Genomic DNA, 18719 nt, shown 5'->3' on the forward strand with positions numbered 1-18719 from the left:
TGTGTTTTTACCTTTATTCAAATGATAAAGCATAATATGTGAAAAATGTGACTTTTTCTTCAATTTTAAATATTAAAATGGCTATACAAAAATTCTCCAAATTTATATTTTTTTAATGCTCACTAATGAGTGCCAGCTCTTACAATGCAGTATAAGAAAATTGTTTAAAATGAAGTTAAAGACAACTAAGTGCTGCTAGAGCCATCTTACAGGAAAAAAAAGAAAACAAAAATTTTGGTGAACCCAATACATGTGCCAATCTAAGAATGAGCCAGTTAAATTTATATCAGTGGGGAAAACATTGAGGCTGTTTGCTGTTCCAAACCAAATGAAATAAAAGGGAATGTATGTAATGGCTATATGATGCGAGCTGCATCATCACCAGTGTACATCTCTTAGAAAAGGGCCTGAGTATGGAGCACTAAGGCTTTGAATAGCAGCTTTCATTTATGATATAGAAAGTTCTTATTTGAACAGAGATTCATCATGTTTTCCAGAGCACTCTTCATTTTGTCAGTCAGTCATTCCAAATATCTTTAATTTTCAGAATGTGGAAGAATGCTATGAGAGAAACAAATATGTGTCTTTTTCCAAATAGAACTCTTTCCACAGATGAGTGGAGAGCATCTCCTGTTGGCAGAAAATGACTCTTCTCAAAAATGATTTATAGCATCATCAGCCAGAGGAGATGATTATGATACTGACCCTTTATCCACACCTACAAACTCCTCATCCACTTTAGCTAGTGTGGTGACACAGCTCACCTTTGGTCCCGTGATGTTAACTGGGAAAACTCAGCTCCAGAACAAAACTAGTGACAGCCGCATTTTAAGAGTTCACTGGACAACATTAGGGCAGGTTAACTCATTCATCAAAGACTAAAATCTCTGCTCCCTATAGACTGTTATCCATGCTTGAATGAAACGCCTCCCATTCTACATGGGGCTGTTTGTACCAACACAGCTGATTTTCCACTGAAAGACTTCCTGTTTCTCCTTGCAGATTTTCTGGTTACCAGATTCTGATAGGAAGTATGTCAGGAGCAAAGCTCCTGGTTTTCAGCACATCAGCCGGTTATTCACCGTTGAAGAACTTAGAAAAGAAAATATCACTAGAATAAATGTTGACTATAAGAGGTGGTTCTACAATGGCTTGAAGTAAGTGTTTAACCCCTCTTGGCATGTGTTGCCTTTCTTGAACAAAATCTGCATCCTAGCCGAGTAATTTAGGTTCCTCCTCCCATCTCAGGATTTCTGGGTTTGGCCATCTTTGTGGAATTCCCAAATTTCTTCTTGTTATCCTTTTCTCCCTATCTGCCCTAAAACGTTTATCAAAGGGTAGACTCTGTTATTGGAACATAGTCTATGGCCCCTTCTCCTGTCCTCCAATCAACCCACTTTTGTGTATTCTTGGTATTTTTCTCTTTATACAATGTAAGTATTGAAAAGTCAGAACTCAAAACGTTATTGATTTCCTCTTCCAGATTCCAGTACCTTATAAATGACTTTGTGATCCCAATATCCAGATCTCTTATAGCAATAGTAAATAACATAGCTAAATCATTGTTTTAAAAAATTTGAGACAGCCAAGTATGAGAAGAAAGAAAAATTATTAATCATCACATTTATAATTATTATTATTAGAAATACATTTTCAGAATTAAAAGTATCTGGTAGTAAAGTAACATTTTAAAATTTATTAATCACTGTTTACATTAATCCATATACTGTTTCTGTTAGATTTTAAGGTTTTTTTTTTCAGATAATTCTAAATTTATCAGAGACAGAGTTTCCTTTGAGATATAGATGTAGCTAAATTTACAGATTTAGCATATCCTTTTAGCCTATGCTTGCTCAGCGCTGCAACAGAGGCCATTCAATATCATGGTGATCCAAGCCTATGCCCCAACAAGTAACACTGAAGAAGCTGAACAGTTCTATGAAGACCTACAAGACCTTTTAGAACTAACACCCCCAAAAGATGTCCTTTTCATTATAGGAGACTGGAATGCAAGGCTGTGATCCATGTGATCAGATTGGCTAGTTTTCTGTAATTATGGTTTCAGTGTGTCTGCCCTCTGATGCCCTCTCTCAATATCTACCATCTTACTTGGGTTTCTCTTACCTTGGACGTGGGGTATCTCTTCATGGCTGCTCCAGCAAAGTGTAGCCACTGTGCTGAATGGTTGAACAGTTCTATGAAGACCTACAAGACCTTTAAGAACTAACACCCAAAAAAGATGTCCTTTTCATCATAGGGCACTGGAATGCAAAAGTAGGAAGTCAAGAAACACCTGGAGTAACAGGCAAATTTGGCCTTAGAATACGGAATGAAGCAGGGCAAAGGCTAATAGAGTTTTGCCAAAAGAACACACTGGTCATAGCAAACACCCTCTTCCAACAACACAAGAAAAGACTCTATACATGAACATCACCAGATGGTCAACACCGAAATCAGATTGATTATATTCTTTGTAGCCAAAGATGGAGAAGCTCTATACAGTCAGCAAAAACAAGACCAGGAGCTGACTGTGGCTCAGATCATGAACTCCTTATTGCCAAATTCAGACTTAAATTGAAGAAAGTAGGGAAAAACCACTACACCATTCAGGTATGACCTAAATCAAATCCCTTATGATTATACAGTGAAAGTGAGAAATAGATTTAAGGGGACTAGATCTGATAGACAGAGTGCCTGATGAACTATGGACAGAGGTTCGTGACATTGTATAGGAGAGAGGGATCAAGACCATCCCCATGGAAAAGAAATGCAAAAAAGCAAAATGGCTGTCTGCGGAGGCCTTACAAATATTCTGAAAAGAAGAGAAGCAAAAAGCAAAGGAGAAAAGGAAAGATATAAACATCTGAATGCAGAGTTCCAGAGAATAGCAAGGAGAGATCAGAAAGCCTTCCTCAGCGATCAATGCAAAGAAATAGAGGAAAACAACAGAATGGGAAAGACTAGAGATCGCTTCAAGAAAATTAGAGATACCAGGGGACATTTCATGCAAAGATGGGCTTGATAAAGGACAGAGATGGTATGGACCTAACAGAAGAGGTGGCAAGAATACACAGAAGAACAGTACAAAAAAGATCTTCACGACCCAGATAATCACGATGGTGTGATCACTGACCTAGAGCCAGACATCCTGGAATGTGAAGTCAAGTGGGCCTTAGAAAGCATCACTACGAACAAAGCTAGTGGAGGTGATGGAATTCCAGTTGAGCTATTTCAAATCCTGAAAGATGATGCTGTGAAAGTGCTGCACTCAATATGCCAGCAAAATTCAGCAGTGGCCACAGGACTGGAAAAGGTCCGTTTTCATTCCAATCCCAAAGAAAGGCAATGCCAAAGAATGCTCAAACTACTGCACAATTGTACTCATCTCACATGCTAGTAAAGTAATGCTCAAAATTCTCCAAGCCAGGCTTCAGCAATACATGAACTGTGAAATTTCAGATGTTCAAGCTGGATTTAGAAAAGGCAGAGAAACCAGAGATCAAATTGCCAACATCTGCTGGATCATGGAAAAAGCAGGAGAGTTCCAGAAAAACAACTATTTCTGCTTTATTGACTATGCCAAAGCCTTTGACTGTGTGGATCACAATAAACTGTGGAAAATTCTGAAAGAGATGGGAATACCAGACTACCTGACCTGCCTCTTGAGAAACCTATATGCAGGTTAAGAAGCAATAGTTAGAACTGGACATGGAACAACAGACTGGTTCCAAATAGGAAAAAGAGTACATCAAGGCTGTGTATTGTTCAGTCTCCTTACTGGTTATATATCTATTTATATTTTCTAATTCTTCATAATACAGTCATGGTAGGTTTCTTGATTTTAGGATTTTGTCCTTTTCACCTTGGCTATCCAATTTGTTGAGATACAATTGGTCATACTGCTATATCCCTTATAATCCTTTTATTTCTGTAAAACTTGTAATAATGTGCCCACTTTCATTTCTGATTCAGTAATTTGAGTCTCTTCTCTTTATCTTAGTACCTCTAGCTAAAAGCTTATTAATTTTGTTTATGTTTTCAGAGAACTAACTTTTGGTTTCTTTGATTTTCTTTATTGGTTTTCTGTTCTTTATTTTGTTTATGTCTTTTCTAGTCTTCATTATTTTCTTCCTTTTGCTATGGGGCTCAATTTGTTCTTCTTTTTCTAGTTTCTTAAATTGTAAGGTTGTATGGTTGATATGAAATATTTCCTGTTTTTTGAAAATTCTTCTTTCCTTTCACTTTTATTAAAATATGCATATAGCTCTGTAGGTTTAAGTTGTACAGCATATATAATCAATTTGCTTACATTCATCATTAAATGATTATCACAAGAAGTTGAATAAATATCCATCATCTCATATAGATGCATAATTGGAGAAATAGAAGGTTTTTCCTTGTGATGAGAACTCTTAGGATTTCCTCACTTAACAGCTTTCACATGTAACATACAGCAATGTTAATTATATTTTTTCATATTGTGCATAGTATTTCTTTTTAAAAATTTTTAATTGAAGTATGGTTGATTTACAATGTAGTGTTAGTTTAAGGGTACAGCAAATTTTTTCATATATATATACATATATATGTATATATTTATTTAATTTTTCAAATTGCTTTCCATTATAGGTTGTTACAAGTTTTGAATGTAATTTCATGTGCTATACACAAGTTCCCTTCTTGTTTATTTTATATTTTATAATGTTTATATCTTAATCCCAAACTCTTAATTTTCCCTGCCCACCATTTCCCCTTAGGCAACCATAAATTTGTTTTTTATGTTTCTGTTTTGTAAATAAATTTGTTTGTATCATTTTTCAGATTCCATTAAGGTGATATCATATGATATTTGTCTTTTGCTGTCTGACTTCACTTAATATGACCATTGCTTGGTTCATCCATGTTGCTGCAAATGGCATTATGTCATTCTTTTTATGACTGAGTAATATTCCATTGTGACACACACACATCATAGCATCTTTATACATGTATCTGTCAGTGGACATTTAGATTGCTTCCATGTCTTGCAAGATTGTAAAGGTTGCTGCTGTGAACATTGGGTACACATATCTTTTGAATTAGATTTTTTCTCTGAGTGTATGCCCAAATGGGATTGCTGGATCACATGGTAAGTATATTTTTAGCTTTCTAAGGAAACTCCATACTGTTCTTCTCAGTGGCTGTACCAATTTACATGCCCACCAGGAGTGTGGGAGGATTCCCTTTTCTCCACACCTTCTTCAGCATTTATTGTTTGTAGATTTTTTGATAATGGCCATTCTGACTAGTGTGCAGTGATGCCTCGTAGGTTTTATTTGCGTTGACACTGATGCTGGGAAAGATTGAAGGCAGGAGAAGGGGACAACAGCGGATAAGATGGTTGGATGGCATCACCAACTTGATGGACTTGAGTTTGAGAAAGCTCCAGGAGTCGGTGATGGACAGGGAAGCCTGGCGTGCTGCATTCCACGGGTCGCAAAGAGTCGGACATGACTGAGTGACTGAACTGAACTGAATAATTAGTGATGTTGAGCATCTTTTCATGTACATTTTGGCCATCTGCATGTCTTCTTTGGAAAAATGCCTATTTAGATTTGCTGCCCATTTTTTGCTTGGATTGTTTGCTTTTTTGCTATTGAGCTGCATGAGCTATTTGTATATTTTGTAGCTTAATCCCTTGTCAGTCACTTAATTTGCAAATATTTTCTCCTATTCTGTGGGTTGTCCTTTCATTTGTTTATGGTATCCTTTGCTGTGTAAAAGCTTTTAAGTTTAATTATGTTCCATTTGTTATTGTTTTTATTTTCATTACTCCTGGAGATGGATTGAAAAAGATGTGATTTATGTCAGAGAGTATCCTAAGTATTCTTCTAACACTTTTATAGTAGCTTGCCTTATGTTTAGGTCTTTTTTTATTTTTGTGTATGGTGTTAGAGAGTGTTCTAATTTTATTTTATTTTATTTTTTTAAATTTTATTTTATTTTTAAACTTTACATAATTGTATTAGTTTTGCCAAATATCAAAATGAATCCATCACAGGTATACATGTGCTCCCCATCCTGAACCCTCCTCCCTCCTCCCTCCCCATACCATCCCTCTGGTTCGTCCCAGTGCACTAGCCCCAAGCATCCAGTATCGTGCATTGAACCTGATAATTTTATTATTTTGCTTCTAGCTGTCTAGTTTTCCAGCACCACTTATTGAAGAGACTGCCTTTTCTCCATTATGTAGTCTCGCCTCCTTTGTTGAAGATTAATTGACCATATGTGTGTGGGTTTATTTCTGTTCTTTATATCGTGTTCCATTTATTTAGACTTCTGTTTTTGTGCCAGTACTATACTGTTTTGATTACAGAGCTTTGTAGTATAGTCTGAAGTGAGGGACTGTGACCTCCAGCCCCTTTGTTCTTAAGACTGTTTTAGCTCTTTAGGGTCTTTTGTGTTTGTGTACAAATTTTTAAATTTTTTGTTATAGTTCTGTGGAAAGTGCCATTGGTAATTTGATAGGGATTTACCTGAATCTGTGTATTGTCTTGGGTAGTATGGCCATTTTAACAAATTATTGACAGCAGGAATTTTACAGAAGCTAACACCTGTGACCAGCAATTTGTTATGTAAATGAATATTAATGCATCTCCAGTCAGTAATATTTGGGTAACAAAAAACTTATTGATAGGTCTGTGATCAGTAAGTTGTTAACAGTATTGATTTTTCTATTCCAAGAGCACAGTATATCTTTCCATCCTTTTTGTACTGTCTTTAGTTTCTTTCACTAACATTTTAACAGTTATCGAAGTACAGGCCTTTTGCCTCCTTAGGTAGGTTAATTCCCAGGTATATTATTGTTTATGATACAGTGGTAAATGGGATTGGTTCCTTAGTTTCTCTTTTGGATATTTTGTTGTTACTGTATAGAAGTCCAATGGATTCATACACATTAATTTTGCATTTTGCAGCTTTACTGAATTTATTGATGAGTTCTGGTGGTTTTCTAGTAGTGTTAGGATTTTCTGTGGATAATGTGTCATCTACAAACATTGACAGCTTTACTTCTTCTTTTCCAGTTTGGATTCATTTTCTTTTTTCTCTTATTGCTGAGTCTAGGATTTCCAAACCTATGTTGAATGAGAGTGATGGGAATGGGTCTTCTTGTCTTATTCCTGATCTGATCTTAGAGGAAGTGCTTTCAGCTTTTTAACTTTAAGTATGATGTTAGTCATGGATTTGTCATATATGTGGCCTTTATTATGTTGAGGTATGTTCCTTGTTTTCTCAATTTCTTAGTTTTTCTTATCAATGGATGTTTAAATTTATCAAAAGCTTTTTCTACATCTATTGAGATGATCATATGGGTTTTATTCTTCAGTTTCTTAATGTGGTATATCACAGTATTTGATACTATTGAAAAATTCTTGCAATTCTGGGATATATCCCACTTGATCATGGTATATGAGCCTTTTAATGTATTGTTGGATTTGGTTTGCTCATATTTTGTTGAGGAATTTTGCACCTGTGTTCTTCTGTGACATTGATGATATTGTTTGAAAGGAACACTTCTAAACTCATTGTGTCAGGCTGCCATCACTCTGATACCAAAAGCAGAGAGAGATATCACAGAAAAGAAAATTACAGGCCAATATTACTGATGAACATAGATGCAAAAATCCTTTGATTTTTTAAATGTAAGTATTGATAGCCATGGATTCCCCCTCCCCCAGCACCGTTTATGAACTTTGATGCATCCCACAAACTTTGGTGTTTTCATTTTCATTCATCTCCATGTATTTTCTCATTTCCCTTGTGATTTCTTTCTTTATCCATTAGTTTCTTGAAAGTGTATTGTGTGCTTAGTCACTCAGTCACGTCCAACTCTTTGTGACCCCATGGACTGTAGCCTGCCAGACTCCTCTGTCTATGGGGATTCTTCAGGCAAGATTACTGGGTCTGGTTGCCATGCCCTTCTCCAGGGGTTGTTCCCAATTCAGGGATCGAACCCAGGTCTCCTGCATTGCAAGTGGATTCTTTACCATCTGAGCCACCAGGGAAGCTCAGGAAGTGTGTTAAGTCCCACAAATATGTGAATTTTCCAATTTTCCTTTTGTTAGACTTCTAACTTTATTGTGTTGTGGTTGGATAGGTTACTTTGATATTTATCTTTTAATATCTGTTGAGACTTAATTTGTGGTCTACTATATCTAAACTGGGAATTGTCACATATGCATTTGAGAAGAATGTGTATGCTGTCATTGGGTTGAGCATTCTGTGTCTTAGAAATAGTTTCTTGTGTTGATTAAGTCCTCTCTTTCCCTACTTATCTTCTGTCTGATTGTTCTATTCATATTGAGAGTGGGATATTAAAATTTCCAACTATTTTAGTTCTGTCAGTTCTGTCAGTGTTTACTTTGTAAATTTTACTGTCCTGTCATTAGGCAGATAAATGTTTATAATTAATATATCTTCTTGCTATATTGAAACTTTTATTAATATGTAATGTCTTTCTTTTCCACATATTAGCTTTTTGACATAGTGCCTGTTATGTCTGTTGTTAGTATAGCCACCCATGATCTTTTTAGTTACTGTTTGCATGGAATAACATTTCTGTTCTTTCACTTGCAATCTATTTGTGCCTTTGGATCTAGAATGAGCCTCTTGTAAACAGCATAAAGACGGGTCATATGTTTTTATGCATTCTGCCAATCTGTTTGTTTGATTGGAGAGTTTATTTACATTTAAAATAATTACTGAAAAGAGGGAAGACTATTATCATGTTTTTACTGCTGTCTTTTTTGTAAATATTGTTTCTGTTATCAGTTATTTTAACTTGTTAATTTTGTATACCTTATAATTTTCCCCCTTATTTTCTACTTTTCTGTTTTCCTTTATGTTTCATTGCTTTGTTTTTTTTTGTTTTTGTTTTTTTGTTTTGTAGTATAATACTTAAATCCTTTTCTTGTTTCCCTTTTTATGCATTTTTTTAACCACAAAAACTTAGGTTTTTGTGGTTACCATGGGAATTACACTTACCATCCTAAAGTTATGATACTGTGATTGAATTTTTACCAGCTTAAAGTCAGTAACATGCAATAAATCTTCTTTATAACTCCAGTTTCACTTATTGATGTCAGAAAAATTTATCTTTATATACACTATGTGCCTCAAAGATAAACTAATAATTCTTATAAATGCAATAGTTTCTCAAATTATGCAGAAGACAACATGTGGAGTTGATAAAACAAAGTTACAAAATTAGTAGCTGTTAGACTAATAATTCTGACTTTCTCCCTTAGATCTTTTACTAAATTATGTGTGAAATAAAGACTTATAGTTACAAAATTTTTAAAAATAATACTAGCTTTTATATTTGCCATTGACTTTTATTGAGATCTTTATGTGTCTGTAAGATTTTGACTTACTGTCCCTTGACTACCTGATGCAAAGAACTGACTCATTGGAAAAGACCCTGATGCTGGGAAAGATTGCAGGCAGGAGGAGAAGGGGACGACAGAGGATGAGATGGTTGGGTGGCATCACCGACTCAATGGACATGAGTTTGGGTAAACTCCGGGAGTTGGTGATGGACAGGGAGGCCTGGCGTGCTGTGGGTCCATGGTCACAAAGAGTTGGACACGACTGAGTGACTGAACTGAACTGGAGGATTCTCTTGAGTTTTTCCTACAGGGCTGGTCTAGTGGTCATGAAGTCCTTCAGCTTTAGTTTATCTGGAAACGTCTTAAATTTCCCTTTGTGCCTGTGAATCTCCAATAAGACAAATGTTATTCTCTGTTCTGAACTTTTTATCTCTACATGTATAGGAAAATGTTATACCTTTAGAGGTCAGAACCTTGAGAATGGGTTATCCTGAGCATTTCAGGCAACAGGCAGCATTCTTGCTTGTCTCAAAAGCAATAGAATACACAGATTAAAGTTAAAAAATAAAAGGTCTAATATGGACTCAGATTTGTTATTTGGTATTATACCTCTTATATTTGAAAGATAGGTTTTGCTGGGTTTATGAATCTTGGTTGACAGTTTTTTTCTTTTAACACTTTGAATATTTGGACCCACTGCCTGCTGTCTGCCAAAGCCTGATGAGAAGTCTGAGAATGTTATTGAGGATACCTTGTATGTGGCAAGTTGCTTCTCTTGGTGATTTCAAGATTCTTCCTTTGCCTTTGGCTTTTGAAAATTTGATTATAGTGTGTCATAGGGTGTATCTCTTTGAGTTCATCTTACTTAGAGTTCATTGGATATTTACATACATATCTTTTATCAAATTTGGGCATTCAGCAATTATTTCTTCAAATATTCTCTCTGCCTCCTTCTCTGTCCTTCTTTTGGAACCTAAAAATACATATATTGACTTGTTTTATGATGTCCCACAGATATCTTAGGCTCTGTTTCCTTTTCTTCAATCTTTTGCTTCTTTTCTTTGGAATCATAAATATCTATTGATCTATCTTCTAGTTCACTGATTCTTTCTTCTGCTGATCAAATCTGCCTTTGAATCTTAATAGTCAGTTTTTCATTACAGTTATTGTGACTTTCAGCTCTAGAATTCGGCTCTAGTATTTTCTAGGTTTTCTGTCTCTTTATTAATGTTTCCATTTTCTTCATATATTTAAAAAACTCTATCTACATCTTCCTTTAGTTCTCTGAGTATCTTTAGGATGGCAAAGTTTTTGTCTTGTGTATCAGCCATCTGCACTTTTCCAGAGACAGTTTTTTTAGATTTAGTTTTTCCTTTGAATGAACCGTACTTTCTTGTTTCTTTTTATGCTTTGTGATTTTTCTTAAAAACTGGACAGTTGAAAATAATTATCTGGCAACTCTTGAAATAAGATTCTCCCCTTTCCCCAGGGTTTGCTGCTTTTTTTTGCTGTTACTTGTTTGTATTTTGGCTGTCTCTATGCCAACAGTCAGCCTGGGGTATAAACTTAAGGTCTTCTCAGGTCTCTAATGTGTCTTTCCCTGGACATATGTGGTCACTTTGTAACTTTCCCTATATATGTAATTGCTTTTTGATGTCCTAATCTTTAATGTTTGGCTCAAAAGGGGAAAAAGACATAACTGAAAGATGGGAAGGAAAGAGCAATGGGCCTTTAAACCACTGGAAATCATTTTAGTGGGAAGAGGAAAGATTGCCACAGTGGTGATGGTGGAGGTGGGGGGAGGCAGTGAGGAAGACAACAGTGCTTGCACTCCTCTTTCTGTGCACATCTGTGGCCAGAAGCAGCAATCAATGATCAGAGCACAGATCCCCAATAATTGGAGGATAGTGACCTTTTTGCCCACCTTGGCTCCCATAAGCTGTGTGCACACTGCTCTAGGAACATGGGCACAGCTGCCTGTCATGGGCCTGGAAGTGTGGAATGGGTAACTGCTGCTGCTGCTGCTAAGTCACTTCAGTCGTGTCCAACTCTGTGTGACCCCATAGATGGCCTCCCACCAGGCTTCCCCATCCCTGGGATTCTCCAGGCAAGAACACTGGAGTGGGTTGCCATTTCCTTCTCCAATGCATGGAAGTGAAAAGTGAAAGTGAAGTCGCTGGTCATGTCTGACTCTTAGTGACCCCATGGACTGCAGCCTACCAGGCTCCTCCTTCCATGGGATTTTCCAGGCAAGAGTACTGGGGTGGGATGCCATCACCTTCTCTAGGAATGGGTAACTACTACTGTGCTAATTGCTGAAATTGACCACAGTCCAAGCCAGGCTTCAGCAATACATGAACCTTGAACTTCCAGATGTTCAAGCTGGTTTTAAAGAAGGCAGAGAAACCAGAGATCAAATTGCCAACATCTGCTGGATCATCTAAAAATCCAGAGAGTTCCAGAAAAACATGTATTACTGCTTTATTGACTATGCCAAAGCCTTTGACTGTGTGGATCATAATAAACCATGGAAAATTCTGAAAGAGATGGGCATATCAGACCACCTGACCTGCAACTTGAGAAACCTGTATGCAGGTCATGAAGCAACAGTTAGAACTGGACATGACACAACAGACTGGTTCCAAATAGGAAAAGGAGTTCATCAAGGCTGTATATTGTCACCTTGCTTATTTAACTTATATGCAGAGTACATCATGAGAAATGCTGGGCTGGATAAAGCACAAGCTAGAATCAAGATTGCTGGGAGAAATATCAATAACCTCAGATATGCAGATGACACCACCCTTATGGCAGAAAGTGAAGAACTAAAGAGCCTCTTGATGAAAGTGAAAGAGGAGAGTGAAAAAATTGGCTTAAAATCAACATTCAGAAAACTAAGATCTTGGCATCTCCTCCCATCACTTCATGGCAAATAGATGGGGAAACAGTGGAAACAGTGGCTAACTTTAGTTGGGGGGGGGGGGCTCCAAAATCACTGCAGATGTTGATTGCAGCCATGAAATTAAAAGATGCTTAATCCTTGGAAGTAAAGTTATGACCAACCTAGACAGCATATTCAAAAGCGGAGACATTACTTTGCCAACCAAGGTCTGTCTAGTCAAGATTATGTTTTTTTCCAGTAGTCATGTATGGATGTGAGAGTTGGACTATAAAGAAAGCTGAGTGCTGATACTGATGCTTTTGAACTGTGGTGTTGGAGAAGACTCTTGAGAGTCCCTTGGACTGTAAGGAGATCCAACCAGTCCATCCTAAAGAGACCAGTTCTGGGTGCTCATTGGAAGGACTGATGTTGAAGCTGAAACTCCAATACTTTGGCCACCTGATGTGAAGAGCTGCCTCATTTGAAAAGACCCTGATGCTGGGAAAGATTGAGGCAGGAGGAGAAGGGAACGACAGAGGATGAGATGGTTGGATGGCATACTGACTTAATGGACATGAGTTTGAGTAAGCTCAGGGAGTTGGTGATAGACAGGGAGGCCTGGCATGCTGCGGTTCATGGGATTGCAAAGAGTCAGACACGACTGAGTGACTGAACTGAACTGAGCTATAACTTTTTAACTATAACATCTAGAGCTTCACTGAAAGTTGTAAGACTTAAATAGACTCCATAGTATAAAAATATTAATAGTTATATTAGACAGATTTGCCAGTGTAATGGTCCAGAATAAGATCAGGTTCCTGGGGCTTCTTTATCTGCTATCTTCTGAGAATTGTTTGCCATGAATATAAGTTGTTACTTCTATGGGATTAATGGCTAGAATTAATGGCAAGATTAATGGCAAGAATGGATTAATGGGTTAATGGCAGGAATGCAATTGCTGGGGTATGGTAGTTTTCAGTTTTATAAGAAACTTTGTAAATTTTATGTAATTTGTAAGACACTTCCAAACATTTTCAGAGGGCCTGTACCTCTTTACATCCTACCAGTAATGTATGATGATTCAGAGCCTCTCTGTCCTTACCAGTTTTTGCCATTGTCTTTTTTTTTTTTGCTTTGAGAAAATTTTTATTGCACATCGTTAAATTAATTTGTTTGAATAAACAGCACACAAAACAAAGATTTATGTTGTGAAAATCCCTGAAGCTTCTAATCAGCAGTCTGCAAGGCGCAGAGACTTTGGTTTTGTGTCTTTTTAAGTCATACATTTCCATTTATTTTTAGATTTTGAACATAATTGTTTTCCAAAATATTTTTTTAACTTCCCCTGGGATTTATTTATATATATTAATCCATAGTTCAGTTTATTTTGTTATCGTGAATCAATGCTAACCCATTTAATGCACCAACACTGAATAGAAATTATTTTGCCATATAATTGCTTTATGGATATTGAAATATCTGATATGAAAATTAAAGTTTTCAATATTTTAAATCTAACATTTTGTAAGTAATAGTTTTTGTTTGTTTGTTTTCCTTTTATTTTTTATTGAAGGATAATTGCTTTACAGAATTTTATTTTCTGTCAAACCTCAACATGAATCAGCCATAGGTATACATATATCCCCTCCCTTTTGAACCTCCCTCTCATCTCCCTCCCCATCCCACCCCTCTAGTTTGATACAGGGCCCTGTTTGAGTTTCCTTAGCCATACAGCAAATTCCCCTTGACTATCTATTTTACATATGGTAACGTAAATTTCCATGTTACTTTTTCCATACATCTCACTGTCTTCTCCCCTCTCCCCATGTCCATAAATCTATTATCTATGTCTTTTTCTCCATTGCTGCCCTATAAATAAATTCTTCACTACCATTCTTCTAGATTCCGAACATATGTGTTAGAATATGATATTCATCTTTCTCTTTCTGACTCACTTCACTCTGTATAATAGGCTTTAGGTTCATCCACCTCATCAGAACTGACTCAAATGCATTCCTTTTAATGGCGGAGTAATATTCCATTGTGTATATGTAGCAAGACTTCTTTATCCATTCATCTGTCGACAGATGGACATCCATGGGCATGGACATGCTTCCATGTTCTAGCTATTGTAAATAGTGCTGCAGTGAACAATGGGATGCATTTGTCTTGTTCAATTGTGGTTTCCTAAGGGTATATGCCTAGGTGTAGGATTGCTGGATCATATGGTGGTTTTTACCATGGTTCCTGACCCTGAAATGCTACCCTTTTCTGTGAGAATGAATGTGCCCCCAGTAGACCTGGTGCCTCATGCACTTTTCACAAGGCTGTGTGAGTACTAATAAATCAATGGGATCGGATATGCACTTTAATTTTCATAGGTATATAGAATACTCTTTCAGCTTTGTCCTTTAATTCTAAAGAAGAGAAAAGCTATACATGAGTACTAAAAGAATCTGATCTTCTCCAGAAATCAAAACAGAATCAAATAACAGTTGTCCTTCAGAACCAACTATGTGACTGTTAGCTGGTGATTTTTTTTTTATTCTTTCTTTTGAAAGTGAAAGTCAGTTGAGTCCGACTCTTGTGACCCCATGGACTGTAGCCCGCCAGCCTCCTCTGTCCATGGAATTTTGAATTTTCCAGGCAAGAATCCTGGAGGGGGTTGCCATTTCCTACTCCAGCCATTGTCATTTTTAATGTAGCCATTCTATAGGTGTGTAGTGATATCCCACTGTGGTTTTAATTATCATTCTCTGGTGGGTAATGAATGATACTGAATGTCTGTCTTATCATGTTCTTAGTTGCCTTGGTCTGTCCTCTTCGGTGAAATGTCTTATCATTCTTAACTGAATTTTATTGTTGAATTTTGAGAGTTCTTTCTGTATTATAGATATCATCCTTTGTTGGGTATTTTGTTTGCATGTATTTTGTCCCAGTCTGTTTCTGGTCTGTAGCGTCTCCTACACAGTCTTCCACAGAACAAGAGTTTTAAAATTTTGATTAGGTCTAGCATCAGTTTTCTCTTTTATGAATCATGCTTTTTACTGTTGAGTCTACGAGTTCTTTGTATAGCCCACAGGTCTCAATTTTTCCTGAAAGTTTTATAGTTTACATTATATATTTGTCTATGATCCATTTGAGTCAATTTTTATATTAAGTGTGTGTGTGGTGTTAAAAAAAATTTTTTTTTTTTTTTTGCCTATGCCTATATGTTTTTGGCCAATTGCTCTAGTCCAGTTTGTTGAAAAAACTTCTCCTTATCCCATTAAGTTGCTTTTGGACCTTTGTAAAAAATCATTTTGACATTTGTGTGGGTCTGTTTCTGGGTTTCAAATTATGTCCCACTGTTCCATATGTCTGCTCCTTCCCTAATACCACACTGTTTTGATTGCTGTAGCTGTACAGTGTGCCTTAATACTGGGTACAGTGATTCTCTCTCACTTTACTCTTCTTTTTCAATATAGTTTTAATTAATTTTGGACTGAGTCTTTTGACATACATTGTAGAATCAGTTAGGACAGAGGAGCCTGGCAGGCTTCAGTCCGTAAGGTTGCAAAGAGTCGAACTTGACTGAAGCGACTTAGCACACACGCATGCAAAGGTTAATTGTACAGAAGAAAATAAACAAACCAAGGAAAACTTGGTGGTATTTTGGTAAGAATTGCATTAACCTACAGATCAGTTTGAGGAGAATTGACATCTGTATGATGTTGACTTTTCCAATTCATAAATACGTGTGTCTCTTCACTTTTAAAATATTCTTTGATTACCTTCATCAATACTTTGTAGTTTTGGGCTTACAGATCCTATGCTTGTTAATACCTATGTATTTACATTCTTTGGGGTGATTGTTAATGGTATATTGTGTTTCAGTTTCTATAGGCTCATTATTAATAGATAGAAATTGTGAATGGTTTTTGTGTGTTGGCTTCAAAAAATTTTACTACTGTTTCCTTATTTCTGTTTCCTAATCTTCTGGTGATCTGAAGAATTGTCTTAGAGACATTTCTAGCATATTGGGTAACTAATTGTAAGTGCTACTGTGAAAGTGATAGTATTATTTTTCTCTTACAGTTTATATACTGAGCCTAACAGCCTGCGAAGCTAGTACAAGACAAAGCTAGATTCAAATGCAGACTTGCACATAGCTGTTTCCAATATGCTATGTCATCTCAGGGTGAAGGAAAAATTTTGAAGGGATTTACATGGTATATTTTGTGAGAAGTTTTCCCTGAAAATGACAACTTGACTAGAATTACTAGACGCTCTACTTACTTTCTGTCTCTATAGACAGTGTACAAATATCTACCGACATGCAGGTGGTGCTAGTGGTGAAGAACCCAACTGCCAGTGCAGGAGACGTAAGAGATGTGGGTTCAATGCCTGGGTTGGGAAGATCTCCTGGAGAAGGAAATGGCAACCCACTCCAGAATTCTTGCCTAGAAAATCCCATGGACAGAGGAGCCTGGTGGGCTATAGTCCTTGGGGTTGCAAAGAGCTGGACACGACTGAAGTGACTTAGCATGCAGTGCATAGGGAAATTTGGGTTCCATTTTCCCTACTAAGTGCTTTAAAAAATTCTTTATATTTGAAGTACAAATATTTACCATATTGGTATTCATTTCTTTTTTCCTTCAGTTAACTGTTTATGAAGCAGTTACTGGGTATACAGAGATGAGTAACACAGAATCTCTGCTTTTAATTTGCTACAGTCAAGTAAAGAAGACTGATAGGAAAGCAGGTAGCATAATGGGTGTTAAGCATTCTGATGGAAGTAAGTACATTTTCTACACAATAGTGTACTGGAGCTGGTGCATATCAGCTTATGGGTGCAAATTGTAGGAATATTTATATGACATCAGTCATGTCCAACTCTTTGCAACCCCATGGACTGTAGCCTGCCAGGTTCCTCCATCCATGAAAATTTCAGGCAAGAATACTGGAGTGGATTGCCTTTTCCTTCTAACAGGGCTTTCCTGTTTCATCCCTCCCTCCCTCTCTTTCTTTCTTCCTTTTTTGTCTTGGGGCATGTACTTTACTAAAATACTACTATTACTGTTAACATAGAGAACAAGCTTATAGTTACCAAAGAGAAAGGGGGGAGGGATAAATTAGAAGTTTGGAATTAAAATAAACAACTTACTATATTTAAAATAGCTAGCCAACAAGGACCTATTGTACAGCATAGGAAACTATACTCAAGAACTTATAGTAACCTACAATGGAAAAGTATCTAAAAAGAATATAGATTTAGATATATGTAGACAATGGCAACCCACTCCAGTACTCTTGCCTGGAAAATCCCATGGGCAGAGGAGACTGGTAGGCTGCAGTCCATGGGGTCACTAAGAGTCGGACACGACTGAGCGACTTCACTTTCACTTTTCACTTTCATGCCTTGGAGAAGGAAATGGCAACCCACTCCAGTTTTCTTGCCTGGAGAATCCCAGGGATGGGGGAGCCTGGTGGGCTGCCGTCTCTGGGGTCGCACAGAGTCGGACACGACTGAAGTGACTTAGCAGCAGCAGCAGCAGCATATACTATGAATCACTTTGCTATAAACCTGAAACTAACACAACATTGTAAATCAACTATATTTCAATAAAAATTAAAAAAATAGAACAATACTACTGTTGGTACAGGAGCAAAGGTATTAAATCTAGTCCTTTGTCCTCATTGAAACATGAGCTAATTCAGCATGTCGTATCATAAGATGTCACATGACCAACTGCTTCTTGTGATTTAAGTAAACACCTTTTACAAATATGGTGACCAGTTCCCTTTTAGATGATGAGTGTGAGATTAAGTCTTAATTTCCTATGGGTTCTTTTTCTTCCCAGAGAATATAAAGCAGCTAACATCACCATCAACTTATACATCGTCAATGAACCTTGGCTCTTCTCACTGGCCTGGTGCTCCAGGATTCACTCAGTGACCACAGACAATATTCAGATCCTGAAGGAGATAAATCACCCTTACTACTTCATAGTGAGCTGATTGTCCAGATTGTTCTTCCAAATCTAGTACAGTAGGAGTCTCTGTCCCCTCTCCACCCTACATTGCCCACTGTGCAGTCTCCAGGGGAGCTAGTTAAGAGCAGAAACTTATGTGACATTGGAGAGGGGGCATTCTGTATTCTCTCACCTAGATTCTTCTGTGATTTTTCAGGCAGAAATTGGTATTATTGGTATAATCATCACTCTTTATTGAATCCTCACAATGTGCCTTTCATGCATAATGTAATTCAGCCCTCTGGGTTAGCCACTAGGAGCATTCCCATGGGAAATCTGAAATTTGATGTTATTAATATCCTTGACCGGAGAAGGCAATGGCACTCCACTCCAAGATCAGAATGAGGTCTGACTCCAGAGTTTTGTTACTGCAACCCCTCCTTTCTGAAGGCACAGCAACAATGCTAGTGACATGAGGTTTGTGGAGAAAATCAAGTATGCTGCTACTGCTGCTAA

At 37.1% G+C, this 18719-nt stretch overlaps 1 protein-coding gene across 1 annotated transcript in view; it reads left to right on the top strand.

Moving 5' to 3' along the window:
• LOC104998192 (glycerophosphodiester phosphodiesterase domain-containing protein 4-like) overlaps positions 1-18249 on the top strand; it is a 129215-nt gene extending 110966 nt beyond the window's left edge. Inside the window, 2 exon segments of the mRNA XM_010853257.1 lie at positions 1003-1157; positions 18093-18249. Coding sequence (XP_010851559.1) covers positions 1003-1157; positions 18093-18249 — 312 coding nt within the window.
• The last annotated feature ends 470 nt before the right edge of the window (positions 18250-18719 follow it).

The sequence above is a fragment of the Bison bison genome, unplaced genomic scaffold, assembly GCF_000754665.1.
Source record: "Bison bison bison isolate TAMUID 2011002044 unplaced genomic scaffold, Bison_UMD1.0 scf7180017864324, whole genome shotgun sequence".
Taxonomy (NCBI): domain Eukaryota; kingdom Metazoa; phylum Chordata; class Mammalia; order Artiodactyla; family Bovidae; genus Bison; species Bison bison.